Source organism: Gallus gallus, chromosome Z, assembly GCF_016699485.2.
Source record: "Gallus gallus isolate bGalGal1 chromosome Z, bGalGal1.mat.broiler.GRCg7b, whole genome shotgun sequence".
Taxonomy (NCBI): Eukaryota; Metazoa; Chordata; class Aves; order Galliformes; family Phasianidae; genus Gallus; species Gallus gallus.
In genome coordinates, this window is record NC_052572.1 from 2,358,570 (window position 1) to 2,369,044 (window position 10,475).

The 10,475-nt window shown below is 46.0% G+C and overlaps 1 protein-coding gene across 1 annotated transcript in view; it reads left to right on the forward strand.

The window, feature by feature from the left end:
• Window positions 1–9,381, forward strand: part of LOXHD1 (lipoxygenase homology domains 1) — a 149,206-nt gene extending 139,825 nt beyond the window's left edge. The window contains exons 38-41 of the mRNA XM_025144978.3: window positions 2,742–2,912; window positions 3,984–4,122; window positions 6,351–6,512; window positions 8,789–9,381. Of these exons, the coding sequence (XP_025000746.3) occupies window positions 2,742–2,912; window positions 3,984–4,122; window positions 6,351–6,512; window positions 8,789–9,269 (953 nt within the window). The 3' untranslated portion in view covers window positions 9,270–9,381. The remainder of the gene's footprint in view (window positions 1–2,741; window positions 2,913–3,983; window positions 4,123–6,350; window positions 6,513–8,788) is intronic.
• Window positions 9,382–10,475: the final 1,094 nt, after the last annotated feature.

The following is a 10,475-nucleotide window of genomic DNA, read 5'->3' on the forward strand; positions in this document are numbered from 1 at the left end:
TCCCTTTCCTGTTGCTTTTCAGGTTAGGATTCGGGTCTCTGAGCAAATTGCCCTACAAATGCTATGCAGGGACAGAAGTCCTAAAGCTGGAATTTCATGACCTGAAAAGAGGTCCTGCAAATGCATCCTTCTCCTTCCACTGTTGTGCCCATTGGCGCACAGAGCTAGGTCCACAAATTCCCACATTTAGTCTCTGTGCATAACTAGATTTTAATTTTTTTTCTAGATCAAAAATACATTAAATATATTTTTTTTCCCAGTCTGAGAGAAGAAAAGAATAGCACTTTGTCTGGTAAGGCAGAATAATTTCTTCAGTTACACACAGATCCTTTAATGTCCATATCAGCTTTTGGATAAAGTTTAGTGCTGTGGCACTGAAGGTCATGATGATAAAAGCTGATAAATTCCTCTTTTGCAGGGAACACCAGCTAAGCTGCACTTTATTCTTGTTTTGCCCTCAACCCCAATACATGCTGGAAAGTCGGCCCTATCCCATCTCTCCGCATGATAAAAGTGCAGGTTTTTGCTGTCCTGCTGAGCAGAAGTGGAGAAGCAGAAGGACAGTGTGCAGGTCTTGTTCAGCCCTCTCCTGATACTGCTGCTTAGTGCTGATCCTGCCCCAGTCAAGTTGTTCACTAATCACCTCCGCATTCCATCACAGTCCTCAGCCATTGATGTCTCTCACTGGAGAATGCTGAGATGTTTTCCTTCTTTCATCCTGAACTGTTTTAACGGAAGTTTTGATGGAAGCAGAGCAGCTTCCCAAATGCGCTGCAGAGACGTTCATTGAACTTAAATGGAAATGAGCCTGCCAAAAAAGATTAACGGCTGACACTGCCAGCGTGCTTAGAATGAAATCCCAAACAGCCCCAGAGGGTACCTTAGAGCACAGTGGGACCCCTGGGCCACTTGATAAGATCTGCCCAGCAGGCACTAAGCTGATGAGGAGCTGCAAAGGTGTCACGTATCAGCCTTCCCCCAAAACCTCCGTATCTTTGCTCTGTATGAGAATAGGCTCAGAGGAATCATAGAATCGTAGAATCACAGATTCATTAATGTTGGAAAAGAGTTCCAAGATCCCCAAGTCCAAACCCAGCCTTCCCCACCGTGCCCACTGACCATGCCCCCCAGTGCCACATCTCCATGGCTCTGGAACACCTCCAGAGACAGGGACTCCACCATCTCCCTGGGCAGCCTGTACCAATGTCTGGCCACTCTTTGGAAGAAGAAATTGTTCCTAATATCCAACCTGAAAATGTTACCAATGTATATAGGTATCCAGGGGAATAAAGAGGATGGAGACAGACTATTCTCATCCATGCCTAGTGATAGATCAAGAGGTCATCAGCACGAAGTGAGGTAAAGGATTTGGACTGGATGGTCTCCTAATGTGCCTTCCAACATCAACGAGTCTGTCATTCTGTGCTATCTAAATTGGAGCTTAAGGGGAAAATGGTGTCTTTGGTTGACATTTGTGCTTATTCATTTGGTGATTTCCTACCACGGGGAAGGCTCAGAAAGCTAGAGTACAGAACAGGGATACGTCCATGGCTGATAGGAAAAAGCCAGTACAAATGATGATGCTATGGCATGCCACAGGGCAGGGTGACTTGTTCACATTGCTCAAAAGTGTGCCATCATAACCTTTTAGGGTTAATTAAGATTAACATTTGAAACTAAGGAGGCAGGCAAATGGTAGTGAGTGCTTGGAAGAGCAAGAGCTATTTTATGTTGCTGGGATGTAACTAATAACTCAGCAGAGGTGCTTCATCATGAACATAACCTTTCGTCTGAGTAATAACAGGACTTGCAAGCAGAACTGTCATAACCTCCCACGCCTCCAAAGTCAACAAGAGATTCTTCTAATTCAAGAAAGAAAATGTTCCAAGATACCCTGTTCTAGATTTCCAAGTTGCTTTTCAACTAGAAAAAAATAAAGGGAGAATAGAAAACTAAGGGAGGGAACTGCAACTCCTCCAAAGGTCCCAAGGCAAAAAATAGGCAATCATGTGTGGTTTTTGCAATAGTGTATTCATAGTGAATTCATGCTGGTTGCTTGGCAAGAGCAGCGTGGGTAGTTTCCTTGCACGCACTAGCTGATAGGTCCGAAGAAACAAATGATAATTTACCTCTTGAGTTTCAAATCCGACTGTGAAGGGGTGAGAGGAGTATTAGAGACCAGGAAGATATTACACCTTGAGTTTGTGCCCAACTGGCTTCACATTACTCTTAGAGTGGAAGAAGAATCAGCAGCACTTTATGCAACAGCAGTTGTTCCATGTTTTGGCCCAGACCCACTGAACTCCAGGAGATTTCAAGCTTCTAGCTTTGGTAAACAGTTCTTCAAGGCCCCTGAATTTGCTGGGAGTTTTGTAAGACTTTGTTGTTCCTATACCATAGCAGTGCTTCATCTTGTGATGATTCCTCACCCTCATGCAAAATGCTGGGCAAGGACAAGACATGGCCCCTTGTCCAGACAGCTGGCCATCTGGCTTACCCAAGACCATACTCCAATACCTTTACATCTGATCACAAGCCAGCAAGCCCCTCGAAAGCTGTGTAAGTGAATCAGAGTATAGTCTTGACGTAGTCAGTGTTGGTTTTGGTATCAGAGCAACATCACATACACTGAGAAAACTATAGCAAGGGATTTCTCACCTCCTTACCCAAGCAATGTTGAAATATCCTTTTTTTTTTTTTTTTTTTTTTTTTTTTTTTACTTTGTTGTTTTATTGGGAAAGGAATTGCCCCAGGTTGGCACTTGGAATATATTGACGTGATGGACTCTGCCACAGACAAGACCTTCCGCTTCCAGTGTGACCGCTGGCTGGCTAAAGGTGAAGACGATGGGCAGCTCATAAGGGAACTGGCTTGTGCCAATAATGACATCCTGGAACTGAAGGAACGGACTGGTAAGTCTGGAGTTAATCCGGGGCATTGCCAAGGGTGCACAGAGCCCATAGGCCCGCAAATTGTAGAACATGCTCCACTGAGGATTCCCATGCAATAGCAACTTGTGCTTGCAGGCTCTGCAGACAGAATGAGTTAAGTTACTGTTTAGTTCAAAAGTGTAGTGTTATTTTAAGGGAGAAACGAATTAGGATTTATGGGGAGGAAAAGCATCTCATTCTGGGTTGAAACGGAAGAGGGTCCCATCTGCTGTGGTTCAATCCAGCAATAAGCTATAAGGATACATGGTCATGGTCTCATCAGGAATAATGGGCTTGAGACTTTGAGGTGGAAAACAAGTTTAAAGCACTGCAAGCAACATTGCTCCAACTTCCTCCCAGAATTGCTCTGGCCTACAAGCTCACACGTCTCAGCTGATAATGACAGCTGAGCTTAACAACTCAGAGGCCTGGGCAATTCTCTCCTCTGGGTATCTAACTAGTGAGTAATGTTGTTTATCCACGCTGGTAGTATGCTGCATGCATCTCAAAACTTCCCGCAAAGCAGTGCTCTTCTTCAGAACAGCCCTGGGGAGTTAAGAACCACATTTCTTCAATGTGATCTCACTCTGCCCCTGCAGAATTGCCACCCAGTGATTGCCATCTTGGGTGCTGACACGCAACTGTAACATCTGAGCACATCCTGATGGTATCTGGATACCTCCACCATCCCCGTGAGGCTGTTCCTTATTGTTAGGAATGGTGGCAAAAAAAAACTGAAGGATTTGGGCTGCCCTACAAAAGAAGTATCTGGGCACAACTGGGTCAAAAAAGCAGCTCCATCTACTCTTACTTGCTGATCAAGCAGCACGTTTTCTGTGTACTCTGTCCCTGCATGAAATCTTGAGCACAAAGATGTCAGAAGTCCCACAGATCCCAGTGTGTTTCCATCCTTGTTCTGCAAATGCTTTCTTGTGTGCAGCAGAAAATACTAGGAAGAGGGTTTTTAACCAGGGTGACAGCCACATGAAGAGATTTCTTTGGCCACCTGCTCTTTCTTCGCTGCTTAACACTTGTGTTAATTATACTTTAAAGCCTATGAAATTGTCACAGTAACAAGCAACAGAGAGGATGCAGAAACAAAGGAAAACATCTGGATTATCTTGGAAGGAAAGCTGGGCCGCTCGAAAGAGTTCCTTATGGAAAACTCCTCCAAGAAAAGGAGATTTGAAAGGTAGGGGGACTGTGTGGAGCAGAAGGAAGCTGGAGTTGTTTTAATTCCTTTTGCAGAGTCTCACTGGCAGTGGAATTAGACAGAATGTAAAATAGTTGGAGGACAGATATTGTTAGAGCTGCTCGGATTGGAGTTTCCAGCCAAACCTGGGAGCAAGGCCAGAAGATCACTGTCACATGAGTGGTCATACAAAAGTGGTCCCCCATCACATCCTTATCTCCAAATTGGAGGGATGTGGGTTTGATGGGTGGACCACTGGTGGATAAGGAATTGGTTGAAAGGCTGCAGATAGATGGTGGTGATCAATGGTTCTATGTCCAGGTGGAGGCTGGTAACGAGCAGTGTCCTCCAGGGGTCTGTTCTGGGACCGGTGCTCTTTAACATCTTTATCAATGACATCAGTGATGGAATTGAGTGCACTCTCAGCAAGTTTGCTGATGACACCAAGCTGAGTGGTGAGGTTGACACAGTGGGAGGAAGGGACGCCATTCAGAGGGACCTCAAAAGACTTGAAAGGTGGGCCCGGGCACAGCAAAGTGCAAGGGTTTGCACTTGGGCCAGAAGTATCCTAGGCATATATACAGACTGAGAGTAGCCCTACAGAGAAGAACCTGATGGATGAAAAACTGAACATGAGCCAGCAGTGTGCTCTTGCAGCTCGGAAAGCAAATGGTATCCTGGGCTCCATCATGAGAGGGATGGCCAGCGGGGACAGGGAGGGGATTGTCACTCTCTACTCTGCTCTTGTGAGGCCCCATCTGGAGTACTGTGTCCAGGTATGGAGCCCCCAGTACAAGAAAGACAGAGAGCTGTTGGAGAGGGTCCAGAGGAGGGCCACAAAGATCGTCAGAGGGCAGCAGCACCTCCCCTACAAAGACAGGCTGAGGGAGCTGGGCATGTTCAGCCTGGAGAAAAGAAGGCTGTAGGGTGACCACATTACAGCCTTCCAGTACCTAAAGGGAGTGTATAAACAGGAGGGGAATCAACTCTTTGAAAGGGTAGATAACAGCAGGACAAGGGAAAATGGTTTGAAGTTGGAGGAGGTAAGATTTAGGTTGGATGTCAGGGGGAAGTTCTTCCCTATGAGAGTGGTGAGGTACTGGAACAGGCTGCCCAGAGAGGCTGTGGATGCCCCGTCCATCCCTGGAGGTGTTCAAGGCCAGGTTGGATGGGGCCCTGGGCAGCCTGGGCTGGTATTAAATGTGGAGGTTGGTGGCCCTGCCTGTGGCGGAGGGGTTGGACATTCGTGATCCTTGAGGTCCCTTCCAACCCGGGCCATTCTGTGATTCTGTGATTCTATGATCCTATGAAAATCAGCCTGATGTACTGAAGGCACATCTGTGTGCACAGTGTGGGGCAGATACATCTCCCATGTGGGGCCAAGATGCTCCACTTGGGGGATGAGCTTTAAGGACACGATATGCTGCTGGGAGATGGGAGCACATTCCAAGCCACAGACACTGATGATGCTCAGCTGACTTTCAGAGAGGAAATGTTTTGTTTCCTTTTTTTCACATGGCTCTGTAGAAGGTGAAATTGCAGTTGATTTGGACTCCATCATGAATGATTGAGGTTTCATTTGAAACGTAACAAAACTGGGGGAGTTTCCTCCTGACGCTCAGCTGATGGGTACTACTGTGAATGTGAAGAGTCCATCCTCTAAAACATCAGTCACCGTCCCTCCTTGGTGGCAGGTTGGAATAGGGACCAAAGACACAGAAGCAAATGAACAGATATGTAGGGAACATGACAGGGAGCCAGACAAGCGTTTGACAGAGACCTATTGTTCCTCTAAACTATCTTCAAACTGGGTTTCTAAAGCAGGAAGGGTGGCTGAACTAGCAGATTTAAAACAGCTATGGTGGGTAGATGTGTAACAGATACCATATCTGTCAGGAATGAATGAATAAGTGCTGGAGGGGAAATTAGTCATTCTTTAGCTTTATCTATAATGAGGCAAATTGATTTTGTGTGTGGAACAGCTTGAGTTTATCCTGGAAAGTCCTAGTGGCAGTAATTTAGAGTGTCACCCCTAATCAGAGAAAATGCTGAATTTAAATATGGAAATTATACTTTGTGTTGAGTGATTGTAGGGTGAATCAAATGACTTTAAATGAAGGCTTATCTTCTGCCTTCCTTAGCCATGTGCAAATTACTTAATGTCCATATGAGACAAGTCACTGCCAGCATTCAAAGTATTGACTGACTCCGCTCCCTGTTTCCTATAGGGGATCAACAGATACGTTTCAGTTTTCTTCTAAGAACCTTGGTGATATTGCAGCCATCTGTGTTGGTCACTGTCCAAAGGATGGAAAGAAGTCATCTGCAAAAGCTGATGTCTACTGGCATGTCAAGGAGATAATCATAACAGAGATGGAGCTTTGCAACAAGTGAGTGTCCTCTTGTCTGCAGGGAACCCTCCAGGAGGATGCAGGGAAGCTGAGCAGCTCTGCATGCATCCTCCTGAAGCATTTACAACTCCAGCTGTTGTGGAAAGACTTGCCATATCTTAATCCTTTTCTGAATGTAAGGGAAAGCAGTCTGATGTGTAGATTCATACATTCCCCCCCTGTCTTGGCGTGTTCTTTCTGAGTTCTCAGCAAGGGCATTTGCACATGCAGATGAGTTCACGAACAGGTTGGCTGGGGTGGCTCTTACAGCTAGGACAAATCAACATCTCACCATGTGGGAAGTAGTCATACTGACATAAATTTGAGGGGTGTGAAGGATGCTCTGCACAGGCTGCTCTGCAGGTAAGCCTTGCAAACACAACTCCTAGGAAAAAGGATGAGAGTAAGGCACAATCTGAACCTCTGACTCGGTTTGGATGATCCTTCTAGGGCTGTCTGAAAGTCCATTGGGAAGGCTGCGGCCGTCTTCCAAACCACAAACACTTGGCTACTCCGGTGTGAATAGGACTGGAATGTCCCATACTGGAAGAATGAACATCTCTCAACCCTGTGTTTGGAAGGGGTGACTTATGGTGCAGATAGCACAGGGAATATGCAGGAACTGGAGGCGACTGGCCATTTGCAAAACAAACTCCTCTTCCACAATGCTAAAGGATTTTTCTGCTCCATGATATTTCAATTGCTGCTAAAGAATTTCATTATATGGGTTTTGTTCCCACTGAGACAATTCAGTGTTTAAGAAGAAATCCTTGAAGTGACTTTTTGAGATGCTAAGAGTCTCTCCTAGCAAATTAATCAGGCAGCAGAAGAGCCATAATAATATCTGCTGAATGAAAACTAATTCAGCTATAACCTAAAACATATTCTTTCCTCCTGGTGGGGAAAACACCCAGCCAAAGCAAAGACTAAATTAAAAGTGTTGTGGGAATGGCGTAGCAATCGTTTTAAACGATTCTGTTTTTCATTTTTTTGTTGTTTGTTGTTTTTTTTCCCATTGTAAGTAGGTCTTACTATGAGGAATAGACACATTTCAAAGATTTTTCTTACAGTCTCAGGGTTAGAAAAGTCATCCTCTTTCTCTCTGTCCTTCTTGAGGACCCATATGTTCCTTCATTAACTCCAGACCATGAGATATTACACAGCCTAGGAAATAAAATCTCAGCATCAGGAAGCCCCTCTATTTGTTCCCATGCAGCTTTTCTTTCCCCGAGCCTAAAATTTTGCTTCCACTGGAATTTCTCACTTACAAAACCTCTTCCCAGGGAACTGAGAGCTTTTGTTTGGCTGAAGAATATATCAAAGGTATTAGAAGTGCTTAGGAAGCAGTGTATAGTAGTAACCGTCCCTCTAAATGCTGATTTTATGAAGGTGCATTGCAATCCAGCTACGCTCTCCCCAGCAGGACCTGCTGCAGTTTAGCTTAGGAGGAGGAGGGGAAATCTCATTTGGAAATGATCTGCGTCATTGGAAATGAAATACATCATTAAAAGCACCTCTGGCTGGGTACCAGGTGTGCAGTGATCTACGGATGCTTCCTGCATGTCACCTCCGCACCACGGAGATGAAGGTTTTTGGCATCTGGGTCCTATCATTTCTGTGCACAGTACGCTTCTGCATGCTCAGAATGGGCTGCACAATGTAGATGAGGAAAGGGGGATAACTAAACCTCCTCCTCTCATCTTTCCCAGTGCATTTTTTTCCTAATTCTTAAGGCGATCTTCACGAGTCTGGGGGTGGGAATGGTTGCTGAGCTCCTTCCATGTGCTGCTGCAGGGATGAAACATGCTCTGGGACCAGAGCTGCATGAGATGCCATTGCACAGGTAGGAAGGGTGGCAGGAGCTCCACACCAGGCTTTGCAATGCAGGGTGTCTGTGTCTTGGGAAATATGGGATCTTCAGCAGTTGCTGTGTTCAATCTGGGTGAGAAACTCCAGAGTTAACATACAGATGGGAAAAGTACTGAAGCAGTATTGATGTTGAGTTGAACCACAGAATCACAGAATGGCCCGGGTTGGAAGGGACCTCAAGGATCATGAAGCTCCAACACCCCCACCACATGCAGAGCCACCAACCTCCACATTTAATACCAGACCAGGCTGCCCAGGTCCCCATCCAACCTGGCTTTGAACACCTCCAGGGTTGGGGGCATGCATAGCTTCTCTGGGCAGCCTGAGCTGTTTAGTAGCATGCCCCATCCACTGCACAAGAAGGATGTGACCCATGTCACTAACACACCACTGGCTTTCCTCCGCAGGTATTTCTTTAGGTGCAATGGGAAAATCCCTCTGCGGTACAAGCGACGGGACTACAAAGTCTTTGAGTGTGCCAAGGTCATCGAGAGCTTTGCCAGCAAAGCCCGCAGCTTGGTGCCAGTCAAATACGAGACCATCGTGGTCACCGGCTTTGAAAAGGGTGCAGGGACGGATGCCAACGTGTTCATCACCATCTTCGGTTTGAATGGGGATTCGGGGAAGCGAGCCCTGAAGCAGAAGTTCAGGAACCTCTTCGAGCGGGGCAAAACCAACAGGTTCTACCTGGAAACATTGGACATGGGGGAGCTGAAAAAGGTCCGGATTGAGCATGACAACAGTGGGCTGGCCCCCGGCTGGCTGGTGGAGAGGGTGGAGATCACCAACTCGGCCACTGGTGTGACCACCATATTTCCCTGTGGGAAGTGGCTGGATGAGAACCGGGGTGATGGGTTAACCTGGAGGGAGCTCTTCCCCAGATATTGAGAGGTTTTCAGTGGCAAGATGTGCTTCCTGGGTTTAACATTTTGTAAAAGTTGTCCTGTTTTTCTTTATCTTTTTTTTTTTTTTTTTTTTTTAAGTCATATATAAAATTGTGAATGAAATAAATGCATTTCTTTCATATTTACTTTTGGAAGCCACAACCAGCTGATCCATACATCACCCCATTAGCAGCTGAGATCCCATCCTCTGCTTTCAGCACCTTGCCTTGCTGGGGCTGAAAGAGCCTGCTGGCTTCCACACTATCACCTTTTGGGATGAATACTGAGGATTACGAAATTGAGACAAAACATATAAGAAAATTCAGCTGAGACACTGAGTTTTTACCCCCTTCTGACCACCATGAACATCACTGTGGGATGTGCTCACATGTGGGAGCACTGTTTGGGTCTCATGTGGTGGGATGTGTGGGATGTTTCCCACCTATAGGCTCTCCCCCCGACCAGGTACAGCTCCTGGGCTGCATTCAGCAAGGTCCAAAGTCTTCAGCAGCCAGAGCACCAGGCCAAGCTCCCATCTGGGAGGTGAAGATCCTGTTGGAGTGAGCAATTTTGGGGTCAGCAAATTGCTGTGTAGGAATTGCAGATAAGTAGGTTGACACCAAAGCTATCTGCCTTCCCTGGCTGGGTATGTTCAACCTAAGATCTGCGCTGAGCTCTGGGCTATGCTGCCCTAGAAAGCACCAAGGAAGAATTTGCTGATGTTGCATGAGCAACCCCACTGTCTGCATGGCAAATCATTAAAAAAACTTTTTTTTTTTTTTTTTTCCCCAAAAGACTTTAAAAATGCCCTTTCTTTGTACAAAATCCTACTCCACCCCAGCTCTGGGGAGTCAGCCTGTTGCTACACCAATTAGAGCAACAAAAGTAATAAGCAGAGTGGAGTTTTTCCAGGAGCTGGATTTACATTAAGCTGCTAAAACCAGCACATTCCTGGCCAAATGGAGAATGGAAGAGGAAAAAAAAAAGCCAAAATTGTCCTAGTGCAGGGCTCAGGGTTTCTACCTCCTGAACTGAGCCCCCTGAAGCCATGTGTTGGGTAGACTGTCCTGTACCTTCCACCTTATTTTTTGCTCTTTATTTTTGCCTTCAGTCAAAAACCATGAATGTGGGTGAGAAGTAAAAGCAAAGGACAAGGATGGTGGCACCCAGAAGGAACCTGCAAAGCCAGGCTGTTCCACTGTCTCTGTAA